The 15,251-nt window shown below is 36.0% G+C and overlaps 1 protein-coding gene across 2 annotated transcripts in view; it reads left to right on the forward strand.

Moving 5' to 3' along the window:
• Positions 1-14,414, forward strand: part of LOC107478792 (calcium-transporting ATPase 8, plasma membrane-type) — a 23,732-nt gene extending 9,318 nt beyond the window's left edge. For both annotated transcript variants that reach the window (XM_052258068.1, XM_016098921.3), the window contains 32 exons: positions 2,168-2,284; positions 2,367-2,409; positions 3,289-3,398; positions 3,479-3,610; positions 3,723-3,812; positions 4,179-4,248; positions 4,441-4,511; positions 4,639-4,722; positions 4,828-4,905; positions 4,993-5,064; positions 5,488-5,571; positions 5,648-5,730; positions 5,821-5,929; positions 6,037-6,092; positions 6,442-6,484; positions 6,566-6,649; positions 8,487-8,624; positions 8,723-8,788; positions 8,880-8,978; positions 9,342-9,452; positions 9,742-9,912; positions 10,270-10,329; positions 10,828-10,992; positions 11,081-11,197; positions 11,550-11,648; positions 11,933-12,070; positions 12,163-12,263; positions 12,716-12,761; positions 12,917-13,051; positions 13,453-13,560; positions 13,644-13,735; positions 13,990-14,414. In XM_052258068.1, coding sequence (XP_052114028.1) covers positions 2,168-2,284; positions 2,367-2,409; positions 3,289-3,398; positions 3,479-3,610; positions 3,723-3,812; positions 4,179-4,248; positions 4,441-4,511; positions 4,639-4,722; positions 4,828-4,905; positions 4,993-5,064; positions 5,488-5,571; positions 5,648-5,730; positions 5,821-5,929; positions 6,037-6,092; positions 6,442-6,484; positions 6,566-6,649; positions 8,487-8,624; positions 8,723-8,788; positions 8,880-8,978; positions 9,342-9,452; positions 9,742-9,912; positions 10,270-10,329; positions 10,828-10,992; positions 11,081-11,197; positions 11,550-11,648; positions 11,933-12,070; positions 12,163-12,263; positions 12,716-12,761; positions 12,917-13,051; positions 13,453-13,560; positions 13,644-13,735; positions 13,990-14,098 — 3,081 coding nt within the window. In that variant the 3' untranslated portion in view covers positions 14,099-14,414. The remainder of the gene's footprint in view (positions 1-2,167; positions 2,285-2,366; positions 2,410-3,288; positions 3,399-3,478; positions 3,611-3,722; positions 3,813-4,178; positions 4,249-4,440; positions 4,512-4,638; positions 4,723-4,827; positions 4,906-4,992; positions 5,065-5,487; positions 5,572-5,647; positions 5,731-5,820; positions 5,930-6,036; positions 6,093-6,441; positions 6,485-6,565; positions 6,650-8,486; positions 8,625-8,722; positions 8,789-8,879; positions 8,979-9,341; positions 9,453-9,741; positions 9,913-10,269; positions 10,330-10,827; positions 10,993-11,080; positions 11,198-11,549; positions 11,649-11,932; positions 12,071-12,162; positions 12,264-12,715; positions 12,762-12,916; positions 13,052-13,452; positions 13,561-13,643; positions 13,736-13,989) is intronic.
• Positions 14,415-15,251: the final 837 nt, after the last annotated feature.

Raw genomic sequence — 15,251 nt, forward strand, 5'->3', positions numbered from 1 at the left:
GAATTGTGATTGGAAATGAAGCGATTGACTGAATGGAACTATTGCTCAATGGGAAGTGAGGATAATGCATCAGTTGGAATCTTCAGTGAGATCTAAGCCTTATTTTTTGTGTAAAGTAACTTTTTGAATGATGTGCTTTACATATCAGAAACAGACAAGAGAGGATCCAGCCCTTCTAGGATTTGATTTCTACGCTGTCATTCGAAAGTTTTCACGTTCCATGGAACAGCCATTTTCTTTTCTCGAGTTGATTATTGGAGGTTAAAGAAGACAACTTCAGGATTAAGGATTCGGTTATGGCTTTAATAGATTTGTATTCTAGTTACGAAGTAGTTGCTGGATTTCATGGGTGCTTCCTGCAGGATGTAAATGAAAAAAAGAGTACAGCAAGATTTATCTTCGAAGTTTGAATGATAACGATAAGTGCTTTGATGTAATTTGGGGCTGGAAAAGGCAAGAACGGAATTTGAAATTAGGATGTTGTTTCATGATGGGGCGCAATTGCGTCGTTTGATCTATGTAGCCGACCCCACCTACTGGGATAAGGCTTTGTTTTTGTTGTTGTTGTTTGTTTCAGTACAGCAATGTGAACCCTAGAAGAAAAGTGAGGAGAAAGAAAGAATTGTTCTCTCAATCTGTATGAAGGAAATAACCCATTATTGAAATGGATGTGTGTGAGGATAAGAGTTCTTTAAATGCTTGGAGATATTCTGACATTATTGGAAGGGAGTAACTATTTAACTATGTGAAACTGAATTTGATTTCTGGTTGAAGTAGCTGTTGTAATTTGAAAGTGGGGCTTGAAGATGACAAGCGTGCATGCGACTTGTAGCCTCTGGATGCCCGCGGTTGTCATGTTCCAACTATTCTATTTATATTCTTTCTCATGAAAAATTGAAAATTTTTTTTAAAGCTAAGTATTCCTTTTATACCCAAGGCACTTCAAAATAGACTACACCATATCATCCAGCCACCTTTACCTTTTCAGCTTTATGTTCAAATATTTAATTTTGTTGTATAAGTATATTTAGTCTAACATATGTTCAAATATATTTTTTATATATCTTACTATTAAATTTATTTATTGTGTTTCTTTTAGTGTGTGGGAGAATTAAATTATTTTGATCATAAATTAAATATATATTAATGTTCCTTTCTATAATTATACTTGTATACATCTCATGTTCTTATAAACTTAAAAAAAATTCCCTGTTCAATCCCACTCCTACATCTTATTTGGTTTCAAAAATTAGTTTTGTTTTCTGCTCCATGTGTTTAAATGAAAAAAAAAAGTAAAACACAGAGTCTGTTGTGAAAGACTGATGTGTCAATTACTCTGTAGTAAGATGGTTGTACTATTGGCTACTGCCACATACCTTTTTGAGAATGTAGTATATTCGGATTCTTGTATTTTTGAGTAATGCTTCAATTGAGAGAGTTTGCTCCCGGTAGATATTTTGACTTCTGCCATTAATTTGAAGAGTCGAGATAAAATTAAACATATCAGTTTCATTCGTCCCATTTTGGATCTATTTTATAAGGTTTGACAACATTTTATATTGGCCGTTGACTGTCTAATACAAAGGTCTACCTTTATCCAGGCTTGAGATGGGATATTTTACGCTTTTCCAGGTGAAGTTATTAAAAGAAACCTAGACTTTTAAAGGCTCGAACGGAGAAGACTGTAGATGCCCAAGTAAGGAGAGAGTAAATGAAACGAAGGGTAGTTTAGTAACCATAGGTAGAGGAAGACTTAGAAGAAGAATCATAGGTGAAGTTACTAAAAAGAAAGGGAAACTTGACTTAATGCTTAAATGCGAATAACTGAATATGATTCATGATCGAGCACTTTCGCCTGATTAGGACAAGACTTCATTGTTGTTGCTGTTCATGATGAGTTTGACTGGTATGAGATTCAAAGGAGCACAAGTAATGCAAACTTCTGCTCTCAAAATTTGCTTGAGGAATTATAACGAATTTCTTCTCATTTTTGTTTATTCTATCTGATGGAGTGTTGTTTTTCTTAGTATTATATTGAGTAAAAGTATATTATTTGACTAATTTTCTTTGTCATTCTTGAGCTGTGTGTGTGTGTGTGTTACTTGGAAGGTAACTTTTTCTTAAATAATGAGAGGAGAAATCCTTTTTTTATTTTATTTATCTTTAGCAAGCAGCACTGGTGCTTAATGCTTCTCGTCGATTTCGTTACACCTTGGACTTGAAAAAACAAGAAGAGAAGACACAAATATTGAGAAAGATTAGAGCTCATGCACAAGCTATTAGGGTATGCTTCCTTCAACTGGAATGTCTATCATTTTGGTGTTACAAAAATTTAAGTGTACTGAATATGCATTTTGGCCTTCTAGGCAGCATATCTTTTCAAAGCAGCCGGGGATGGTCAAGTGATTGGTGAGTAATCAGATCATGCTCATTGTTATTTTTTATGGTGTTTCCCAATACTTACAAATAAATAATCATCTGGATGAAAGTTGCTGTCATGATCATCATCTTGGACTTGAATTTTTTTTTTTCCGGCTAAATGTTTGTTTTCAATTTATTAATGTTAATGTTAATATGAGAAGGGTTGATGTCCAATTTTTACCCTAAAATACCCTTCATTATATATAACCTATTAAACATTTTTTTTGTTATATCAAAGATTTGAACCCAAAACCTTTTAATCAAGTTATATCGGGAGGGGTTTGATGCCCGCGGCGCCCCCCCCCACACCCAAAACCCAAAAAACCCCTGTGGGCACGCCCGCGATACCCTTTGTAGTATATATCTCCATGAAAATATATATTTTTTGGGTATCTCAAAACTTAAAACTTGAGATCTCTTAGAGTGTAAAATAGTCACCATCTTGACTAATTATGCATGTTTAATAAATAAATGGGTTAAAGGGGATTTTTTTTTGGTGTCCAATTTTTGTTCTGTGAACTACCCCCCTTCTTATTCTTGAAAAACCTATACAATATATTAAGGGAAATCCCCTTTTTGGTGTCCAATGATTTAATGGAATATAAAATATTTTTTTTCCGTTCTCAAAGACTTGAACCCAAAATCATTTGTATTAATGCCAACATACTATCTCAACTAATCTCACATTTGTTACTATTTTACACATTGAATAAAGGATAGATTAGTGCCGAGTAATCCACTAGTGCAATTCAATGTTTGAAGAATTTATATAACTATTTCTGGGTAGTTCCAAGCTGTATTTTATTTTCATCTGATATGATGTGGTTGGACATTTATCGATGATGAATGCATTTTAATTACTGGTAGAAACCACAAAGCCTCCTGCGGCCTCTGCTGGTGAATTTCCAATTGGACAAGAGCAACTTGCTTCAGTTTCAAGGGAGCATGATACCGTTGCTCTTCAGCAATATGGAGGGGTAAGTTTGCTGTGGACCTTCCTTCTCTCTCAACTTTGTAATGATGTTGATCACACTTTTTTGTTCTGAATCACTATCAGGTTGCTGGGATATCAAATTTGTTGAAAACCAATTTAGAGAAGGGGATTCATGGTGATGATGCTGACTTACTAAAACGAAGGAATGCATTTGGTTCCAATGATTATCCTCGAAAGAAAGGAAGAAGTTTCTGGGTAAATTTTAGCGCATTATGAACCATTGGATCCTTAATGCTTCTGTAGTATCCTCCTTGTTATTGGCCGAGTGATATTGTAGTGATCTATTTGTTTTGGTTTCCTTCTACAGATGTTTATGTGGGATGCTTGCAAGGATCTGACCTTGATTATTTTAATGGTAGCTGCAGCGGCTTCATTGGCATTGGGGATAAAATCTGAGGTGAGCTTTGGTGGCAAAATTATGATGCAATAATTTGTTTAGTGTGGGGATTGACACTGTAACTTGGCCTGTTTTTTCCCCTCTATCTGCATGCAAATATTATACTTAAATATTTATTCTGGTCTTCACATACTTCCTTTTATTACCAGCTCAGTCTTGCTGACTTTGACTGGAAATTTGAGTTTTTCTTCTTCTCTCGTTTCCTTGTTCTTCTTGCTTCTTGGTAGTTTTATATTATGTAAATAATACAACTGTTAGTAGCCTGTTCAGAGCTACTTTCAATCCCTCCCTTACTCTAAGAGTATACTGGAGCATATCATGGTCTATCTTGATTTAGCCTTCAGCAGAGCTACTTTTCTGTTTCAGGGTATTGAGGAAGGATGGTATGATGGGGGAAGCATTGCTTTTGCAGTTATTCTTGTCATTGTTGTCACAGGTATATAATTTTGTCTTTGTACGGAGAGCAACGCGTATAGCTTTAATTAAATGTTTGGACTCTTATCCACAATTTACAGACGTTCATGGTCCACTTCATCTTTTATTGTGGAGGTTATTAGAATAATTAAACATATAGTAATTTTCCCTTCATCTTGCTCATTTCATTTATTCTTTTCTCCTGCCTTTGTAGCTATAAGTGACTATAAGCAGTCTCTTCAGTTTCGGAACCTGAATGAAGAGAAGAGAAATATCCATTTGGAGGTTTGTGTTCTCGTGTTTCGGTTTTTTCTTTTTTTTGGTGTTTTACCCACACACGTATGTTTGTATGTATTTATTTTGCATTTTTCCTTTCATATTTTAAACTAAACTAGTGTTTGGATTTGAGTAGGTTATCAGAGGTGGTAGAAGGATTGAAATCTCTATATATGAGATTGTTGTTGGTGATGTTATACCCCTCAATATTGGTAACCAGGTACAAGCCTTTTTTGTTTCTTAATTTTAAATTTGTGGTTTTTACTTTTCTTTCCTGATGATTGCCTTTACTTTTTGTGATTGAGTTATGATATGCTCTTTTTAGGTCCCTGCTGATGGAATTTTGATCACTGGTCACTCTCTTGCAATTGATGAATCAAGTATGACTGGGGAGAGCAAAATTGTAAGTGTTTATTTATTTCTATCTAATGGGGAAATCAAATAATAACCAAATTAACATTTTCTCCTCATATAACCATTTTGCCTCCAGGTCCATAAAGATTCTAAGGACCCTTTTTTGATGTCTGGGTGTAAAGTTGCAGATGGCAGTGGTACTATGCTGGTAATATAGACTTGCTTTTCATTTACTTTTTCGTTTCTTGTAGTTTTTATCTTGTTAATAGGTGGTGGAATGCTTCCTAATTGGATTTATTCATTTAAACCATTTTGGTAAGAGTATGTGTGTATTCTCCTCCTCTCTCCCTAAACACTAAACCTCTTCTTTTCTTTTTATTCCTTCTGGTCAGTATTGAAATTAAGCTTTTGTTTTTATTCTCATTTTGAAGTATTTTTCTTGGGATTGAGACAAAGAAATCGGATGCTGGAAAATGTATACTGACCTGTTCCGAACTTGTTTATATTTATTTTTTTGAAACCTCTGCATTAAATTGCTTATATATATTTTGTAGTTTTACCCAAATATTCTATATTGGTTGATCGTGTAATTTGTTGGTTTCAGATTTTATTGGTTTGTTTATTTTTCTAGGTAACTGGTGTTGGTGTTAATACTGAATGGGGGCTTCTAATGGCCAGCATTTCAGAAGACACTGGTGAAGAAACACCTTTGCAGGTGTTTTTACCTATAATTTCCTTGCCAGATCTTGTGTTCTTAAATATTACTAGTCCTTAACATATTCTCAATATAGGTTCGCTTAAATGGTGTAGCCACCTTCATCGGTATTGTTGGTCTCTCTGTTGCTGTTGTTGTTCTGATTGTGCTACTGGCCAGGTCATTAGATATTGGTTTATGGTTTTCCATTTGTTTCTTGTGATAATAGCTTTTATTATGCATGCCTCTGACATGATTAATTTTTAGCAGATTTTTCTCCGGCCATACCAGAGATGCAAGTGGCAATGTTCAATTTAAAGCAGGGAAGACTAAAGTTGGTGATGCTATTGACGGGGCAATTAAGATAGTAACTGTTGCGGTATGTGCCTTGATGAAGTCTAAATTGTGGGAGAAGTCATGATGATGCAATCCAACATACTTTTGTCTATATTTTATATAGTATGATTGTAACCATTGAATATTTAGGTCACTATTGTAGTGGTTGCAGTACCAGAAGGGCTCCCGTTAGCAGTTACCTTAACGTAAGTATGCTAATTCCCTCTGACCTAGTACTTTTACTTCTTTCTGTTGCTTAGTCTTGGTTTAGCTGACCTTTTTTAGTTAAAAACAGAAGGAACAGTTTATTGTATAGTCTGAATGATGTGTTACTGTTGGTGCCAGAAAATGTGGTGGTAAAATTTTGCTGTTATGCTTGTATCTCGTTATATTTTATAATTTTGATCCCTTTAAATTTTTTTGGAAGTACTGGCTGTATTTTTGATAAAAGATAAAGATTTATCCGTACCTAGTATATTTGTTAATTTGCTCTTTGGAATATATTATATATTATTTTCCCTATCTCTTACGCATCATTTCTTGACTATGTTATAGACTGGCGTACTCAATGAGGAAAATGATGGCGGATAAAGCTTTGGTATGTCAGTTGGTGTTTGTTCTTTGATTGGATTTTGACATGCATGTGAATCTCTGTTAAATCTGAAGCATCGAATTGCAGGTGAGGAGGCTTTCCGCTTGTGAGACAATGGGCTCTGCAACAACCATTTGCAGTGATAAGACTGGCACGTTGACCATGAATCAGGTATGTTGGGATGTATCATTTGAATTTTCATTGGATTCTGGTTTTAGGCAATTTTCATAAATTTTCTGGAGAGCACACTTCAATAAGCTGTTTCTGTTTTAGTGGTTCAGCAATCAAATACATGCTTGGTGGGGTTAAAACCTTCATCTGCACACTTCACTTGGATTTTGACATACCGGACTTGTCAATATTCTCACTAGTGCTATTTTAGCTGTGAAATTTGGAGATCACACAAAACGGGAGAATAAATGGAGATGTAAACCATAGAATTCAGGTTTGGTAGATGAATAGAAGAGATTGTGAATCCTTAAAATAAAAAGTGTGTTTTACAGCGGGAGAAGCACAATGCCTTTTACTGTAAAAGTGTCTTGTAGTAGAATGTCAAGAAGAGCCTAAGCTAAGAGTTATAACAACAACAACAACAACAAAGCCTTGTCCCACTAAGTGGGGTCAGCTACATGAATCAAACGACGCCATTGTGCTCTGTCATGTATCATGTCTACAGAGAGACCGTTTACATGTAGATCTCGTTTGACCACCTCATGGATGGTCTTCTTAGGTCTTTCTCTGCCTTTCGCCCTTTGTCCATCTTCCATCTCATCCACCCTCCTGACTGGGTGTTCTGTCGGTCTTCTTCTCACATGTCCAAACCACTTGAGATGCGATTCTGCCATCTTTTTTTACAATGGGTGCTACTCCAACTCTCTTCCTTATATCTTCATTCCTTATTTTATCCAATCGCGTGTGACTACTCATCCATCTCAACATCTTCATCTCTGCCACACTCAGCTTATGTTCGTGCTCCCCTTTATCTGCCCAACACTCCGTACCATACAGCATAGCCGGTCTTATAGCGGTGCGATAGAATTTACCTTTAAGTTTTAAAGGCACTTTTTTGTCGCATATAAAACCAGATGCACTCCGCCATTTTGACCAACCTGCTTGGATCCTATAATTTACATCCTGTTCAATCTCTCTATTATCCTGTATGATGCACCCAAGAAACTTAAAACTTTTAACTTTTCGTAGGATGTTTTCTCCAATCTTTACCTCTTTACCTTTATATTAGGGTTTTTCCTTCTCAGACCAAATTTACATTCCATATATTTCCTACGGCTTATGTGCAAACCATACACTTTTAGAGCTTCTCTCCATAAGTCAATAGGGAATTCCTCTGTCACACCACCTTGAGTCTTCACACTAGTTGTGGCCCCATCATACATGTCTTTAATTGCCCGAATATATGCGATCCTTACTCTCCTCTTTTCTAAAATCTTCCATAAGACCTCCCTTGGTACCCTATCATAAGAGTTATAAAATATATGGATATTGTAGTGGATTTAGAAGAGATCAGGAATGAATGTATTAGAACTTAGAAGGCCCCTAAACAGGAATGAATGTATTAGAACTTAGAAGGCCCCGTACGCCCGTGCGTGATGGGTGGGTGGTGGAGAAAGAAAGGATAGTGCCTATTGACTGAAATAGAGTTTTTCATAAGAGTTGATCAGATGGAGAATTTTCCAATTGTTGAAAGTAGAGGCCAGGAGAAACTTCAGGTGAAAATTCAACCATAGTATTGTTGCTCCTGGCATCCCATGTCGATGCTCACCAGTTTAGGTTGTATATAATAAGCCTTCTGCATTTAAGGTAAATTAGGAGCACAAAATTTCATTGATTCTATGGAATTTGGAAGATATCGATTGAACTCTCGTCGATTTGAATTTTGGGAACATTTTAAAGGAAGTTAATTTCTATGGGTCATAGTTGACATTGATAGTTAGCTTTAAGGCAGATTTTCTGTCTATAGCTTGAATTTTATTAAATACTTTTGTGACAGATGACTGTGGTTGAGGCTTATGCTGGTGGGAAGAAGAATGATCCTCCTGGTAACAAGTCAGAGCTCTCTCCCAAGCTCCACTCTTTGCTCATTGAAGGTGTTGCACAGAACACCAATGGCAGTGTTTATGTCCCTGAGGTTTGCTTGAACTGATCTTGTTACACTTTGTTTTACTCTTCTCTGTATGGACAATAATTTTGGTGCTGCTGCATTCTGCTAAAGTCTGTCCTTGACAGGGTGGTAACGATGTTGAGGTTTCCGGATCACCAACAGAAAAGGCAATTTTACATTGGGGATTAGAGGTCTGTTTTCAGTAATACAGTTTATTCCCTATTTTTTTGTATGTGAAGCTTATATTCTTACAGTTGCTTGTAAATGTTAATCAAATATCAGATTGGGATGAACTTCGACTCTACTAGATCGGAATCATCAATTATTCACGTTTTCCCTTTCAATTCTGAGAAAAAACGAGGCGGAGTTGCAGTACAAACGGTATTCTCTCATAGACAGTTTAAGCTATTGCCGCTGTATCTTCTTTGTAATGTGGATTTCTATTTTTAATTGCTTCAGTTGGATCACAATTTTGTGCCTATGTTGTCCCTGTGTTTCATTCACATCTATGAGCACTAACAAGTAACTCCAATGTCATATTAATAACTGTCAACTCACTCTTAAATCTGAATTAAACACTGATATGTCCGTTTCACTTTCAAGTTGTGAGATTATCCACATACCCAGTAAAGTATGCTAGTTGATTGGAATATCATCACAATATGCTTGTACTGCATAATGATGTAATCATCTGTTTTGTCATATCGTGCACCTTAAATAAGCAAATTTTATCTCTGTATGCAGGCTGACTCTGAAGTTCACATACACTGGAAAGGTGCTGCCGAGATTGTCCTAGCCTGCTGTACACGGTACATTGATGCAAATGACCAGTTGGTAGACATGGATGAGGAAAAGGTTTGATAAAGCAGTTTTATATTCTAATCTGTGCTTTCATAAAGGCATTCTTCTGTTTTTTGTTTGTTTGTTTTCACTTTCTTTTCCTGTTTGGAAATAATCTCAGCCAAGGCATATTATCCATTCTCTCTCTCTCTCTCTCTCTCTCTCTCTCTCTCTCTGTTTTTCACTGGACTGTGTCAACCTATTTTACAAAGCAAACAAATGTAGTTTGGATGATTCAACCTTAAGTAGTTCACTTGCTTGATCTGGAGAAAGTCCTACATAGTGAAATTTTCCTGGCTTGCAGATGGTATTTTTCAGAAAAGCTATTGAAGACATGGCTGCCGAGAGTTTACGTTGTGTTGCCATTGCGTATAGAACATTTGAAAAGGAGAATGTTCCAGCCACTGAAGAAGAACGGGCTCACTGGTCTTTACCAGAAGATAATCTTGTTTTGTTAGCTATTGTTGGTCTGAAGGCAAGTATTTTCCTCTGAATACATGTCTATCATTGTCATTGATGTTTATAATGTATTAATATTTTCTTGTGCTTTTGCTTTTCTCTAATTTAAAATTTATTGTGTTTTGCACACTCATTCCTAGCTGCCAATCTCATCTGTTTGCTTAATTGCAAGTGGTTGGGGCTTGGGACTCTGCAGGGATTATAGTTTTGTTAATTTAATTTACCGTCCATGTCAATATCTTGTAAGTGGATTCTGTGCATTTGGATTTAACACGGGAATCATTGATAAACTCTAACTTATTATAGCATTTGACTCTAAGATATGCTTCTACTGGTTAAATATCTGATTCTTAATCTCATATTTGACATGCAGGATCCTTGTCGACCTGGAGTCAAAGATTCAGTGGAGCTTTGCCAAAAATCTGGGGTTAAGGTACTTATTTTCAATTATCCTGAATAGAATTGTTAAATTACCGTGTCCATTGTATTCTTGGAGGTGATGCGATGGAAGCTCATTACAGAAAGCAGAATATGCATGGTGGCCATGTTAGCAGTTGTAAAATATGCTACAAGACTATAATAATAATAATAAGAAAAATTCAATCCAGCTACTTTCATTGTCAATGACTTCATGTGATTATAACTGATGCCAAAGAAGCACCGACTCGGTGCGTCTAGAGACAGATGCATTGCATGTAGGTGGAATAACATACGGAGTGCTGAATTACGCCCTGGTCTATGGACTTAAATTTTTCTTTATTTCAAACGTGTTTATTGCTTTCGAATTTGACGGCTTAAAGATTAGCAAGACCAACGTTAATAACTTCGTTTGATGATAATCAAATACAATGGTGCTTTCCATATCCAGTTTCTACATTCTGTAAATAATCCTTTTCTGCCCCTTTCTTTTTTTTGTTTCGATTAATTCTAGGTAAAAATGGTCACTGGTGACAATGTCAAAACTGCAAAAGCAATTGCTGTGGAATGTGGAATACTTAGTTCCCCTGCTGAAGCTACAGAGCCAATCATCATTGAAGGAAAAACTTTTCGTGCCATGACAGATGCACAGAGAGATGAAATAGCTGAAGCAATATCAGTAAGAATCCTGACAACAATATTTTCAGGCTCTTAAGAGAGAGGTATTTTTCGTGGTGAATGATATTTATTGGCAATATGATTACTAGGTTATGGGACGGTCATCTCCTAATGACAAATTATTGCTTGTGCAAGCATTGAGGAGGAAGGGACATGTTGTGGCTGTAACTGGGGATGGAACAAATGATGCTCCTGCACTACATGAGGTCTGGCTACTACTACACTACTACTATCTTCTTTTTTGTGCTAGTGATTGTGGTGTTTTCTCAAATTTTAAGTACCACAACAATCTTTATCGATGTCAATACTTGTAATTGTATATTGAACACCATGAGAGTTTGTTTACCCCTGGTATACCTGTCTTGTTTTCCTGTTTGTGTAATCACGTGATGACAAGTCCCTAGGTTTATTAATGATTCTGATTTCATTATGTCATGCTTTTCTATATTCGATGTATGAATCTACTATCTCTTGATCATAGAATTTTCTGTTCTAATGAATTGAACTATTTCTTTCCTTTTTCCCTTTTTAATTTATTTCTATACTTTCTGAATATAGGCTGATATAGGTCTTGCAATGGGTATTCAAGGAACTGAAGTTGCAAAAGAAAGCTCTGATATTATTATTTTGGATGACAATTTTGCTTCAGTTGTAAAGGTTGGACCTATTTCTTTTCGATTTGAGAGATCTAGTTTGTTGTTAAATTATCTTAATAAATGATGTATCATTTATGGTTAGTATTTACATCTTAAAAAATAATTTATTTCTGGCATTACTAGATGGGTATTTAGGTAGTTAGTCAATATGCCAACCAATGAAAGGTTTGTATATAATTGAACTGCACCGTTTTGGATTGCTTTTGTATAGTGTTTTGCAAGCTGAACATGAATTTGATATTTTTAGCATACCTCTTATATCTTTCAAAATCTATGCGCTTGTAGGTTGTGAGATGGGGACGTTCTGTGTATGCAAATATTCAGAAATTTATCCAGTTTCAGCTTACAGTAAATGTAGCTGCTCTTGTTATAAATGTTGTTGCTGCTGTTTCCTCTGGTGATGTCCCACTGAATGCAGTGCAGGTCTGCTGTCTCCCTGTGTTTTGCTCTCTGGCTTTGCCCCTCAATTTATGTTTCAGCTGATATCCTTATGCATATTATTGCCCTTTCTACAGCTTTTGTGGGTAAATCTTATCATGGATACTTTGGGAGCACTAGCATTGGCAACTGAACCACCAACTGATCACCTTATGGATCGGCCTCCAGTGGGCCGAAGGTCGGAACTTCAGTTTCTCTAATTGTGCCTTTTTCTTTGGATCATGACATTTTCTTGCTATGTTTTTCTAGTGTTACAGCACCTGAAGAATTGGATGAATGTCATAAAATTTTGTTCCTTGTAGATGCATTTTTGAATGATACACCCAAGAGTAAAGAAAGAAATCTAATTGAAAGTGTGAATAGTGCAGCTCTATTATTAAATCTAAAGATTTTGGTTATTTCAACAGAAGAGATAAATTTAAGTGCAATGAATAATAGTCATACCCCTCGAAAACAAAATTGTTGCCAACAGTCCTAAACAGCATATCGAAGGCTGCATTTATTTTGTATTTACATTATCGATATTGGTCCTCATTTCATTTGCAGCTTTATTATCCAAGCGATATATGCAGTGCCTATGTGCTTCGATGGTTTTTTTTGACATGGAGTTTTGTCTTGTATCCTTTTCAGAGAACCTCTCATAACAAATATTATGTGGAGAAATTTGCTGATACAGGTGAGTTTTGTTTCTCATTTCTCAGTTAACTGCTTGTCATTGTAGTCTGCAAGGATTATTTACCTATTGGTTTATGATGTCCTGCATTTCAATTACCGTTGTTATGCTATACTCTTCTGTAAACTGAATTGCCGATTATGATTTGAACTTTTCAGGCAATGTACCAAGTATCTGTGTTGCTTGTTCTGAATTTCCGAGGTAGGAGCATACTGGGTCTGACACACGACAAATATGATCATGCAATTAAAGTGAAAAACACACTGATCTTCAATGCATTTGTTCTGTCTCAAGTAAGTTGTCGTTAGTCATTGATGAGAAATTATACTTATTGCTAGGAGCTTAGGACTGTACATTTGCATTTTAAATGGTAAAGTTGTGTTGGAAGAATTACCAATGTTAGTTTCCTTATCTTTTTATGCATGTTCTATAATAGTATTGGTGGTTGTGCTGTAATGGTGATTGCTAATTTCCAATAGGTGCTAATTGTATCTAGAAAACCAAAGCCTATTGCAATTTTCCTGAGATGTCTTGCTACTCACTCTTATTTACATTACTGCTAAATCCTTGTGATGCATTAGTGGTTGGCAATGCATGCCCAGTTCATGCACCATATATTCGTTGTCATTTTGGTAGCTTTGCTGTAGTGTGCTTATCTTATTTCAATTCTAAAAAAATGTGTTCAAAACTGCAGATCTTTAATGAGTTCAATGCACGAAAGCCAGATGAGTTTAACATATTCAGTGGAGTCACGAAAAACTACCTCTTCATGGGTATAGTGGGATTAACTGTTGTGCTTCAGGTTTGTCTTATTTTAACTTCTCGTTATTTGTCTCTCGTATGAAATATTTTCAAGGTCACCCTAAAATTGCTAGTGTTTTTCAGATCATCATCATTGAATTCCTCGGCAAGTTCACTTCAACAGTCAGGCTTAATTGGAAGCAGTGGCTGATCTCTGTCATCATTGGGTTCATAAGGTCAGTTGATCATCTGCACTAGATCCGCGAGTGTATTTTTCTCTTTGCTTGTAGTTTTGCTTCCTTAATGGATCCGTCCCTACTTATAACTAGAAATTTCCTAAACCCTATTAGCTATATTCAAGTTATTCTAAGCAAGTGGTGAAAGGAGCTTAGCACCAGTAATATATATGACATATGACTGCAAGGCTTGCTTTATGCTCAAGTGCCAACAGGGTCTTTCCTTTGCTGATTCTCTCTTTCCACACTTTCAGTTGGCCTCTTGCTGTGGTTGGTAAATTGATACCAGTTCCAGATACTCCCATCAACAACGTATTTTCAAGATTTCGGGGTCGAAGAAAGGAACCTGAGGCCTCACAATAGCAACATATAGGCGTGCTGTTTTAAAGACGGATCGTTCTCTTATTGGACGATGTACATGCTTGGTATTTTTTTTTTTTTAAAGAAAAAAATAGCATACTGTTTAGCCAAACGCTTCTTTTTCTTGCCGGTCTTAGATTTGTTTTTGCCTGTTAAATTTCGATACAAACTTGGAGTTGCTTTAGAATTAGGCTCTAACAAAGTATACGGAATTTCAGCTAACCTTGGTTTTTGTTTACCGACTTTGTTGGTTTGACAAAGAATTGAGAAATTGCAGAGATTATATGAAAATATGGACTATACTTTCGATTTCATCGTTTGTCCTAATTTCTGTCGTATTAAAAACATTACATGTAGGTCATTCGTACTTGTTTTTCTTTTTTGGTTGCCCACGGTATCTTTCAACCCGACAGGTTAAGGAGTAATCCGTCGCGGATCTGAGCTCCATTTAAGGATCTGTCGCTGGTCAATGGGTTGCTGCATGCGTAGGCGGGATTCTAACTCCTGACACTTGCTGAAGCGGATGAGTGAGCTGGCCACTCGATCAACCCAAGTTGGTTAGGTCATTCGTACTTGTTATTGCACGGTTCTAGTGCTTTCAGTATCTTGCATTGTTGTTGCGTTCACGAGTATGGCCCAATTTGTGACATTATAACATGGCAAAATTATCAGTTGGTTTAATATATAAACATCATAAATTTTCACTCCAATTCCATAAGATGAAGATATGTATATACGCAAAACTTGATTCCGATCTATTGCCACAAGGTATAATCATCAATTTTCTGGAACATGTTATATACAAGGAAAACAGCGCATTTTCATCTTACTTTAGAATTGTAATCCCCATTAGGAAGCAGTATGGGTTCATGTAGATATGAATTCTTTCTTATACCTGAAGAAAACTGGATTTGCTAGTATGGTTCAATGTCTTACTACTGCTGGCTTCTCACAATTTTAGTATATGGGTTCCGGTGATCAGTAGCTTCAAATATGCACAGGTGTTGCGATTTATAAGACCTTGCGAGAGTTTTTTTATATATAACTCCGATTTATAGTATCCGTTTTAACTTTTGTAAGTCAACTAAATTTCTTTTTATTTTTGATTTTGAAATTTAAAAATTGGGGTAATAGGTTTTTTTTTTCTGTAACAGAT

Source organism: Arachis duranensis, chromosome 3, assembly GCF_000817695.3.
Source record: "Arachis duranensis cultivar V14167 chromosome 3, aradu.V14167.gnm2.J7QH, whole genome shotgun sequence".
Lineage (NCBI taxonomy): Eukaryota > Viridiplantae > Streptophyta > Magnoliopsida > Fabales > Fabaceae > Arachis > Arachis duranensis.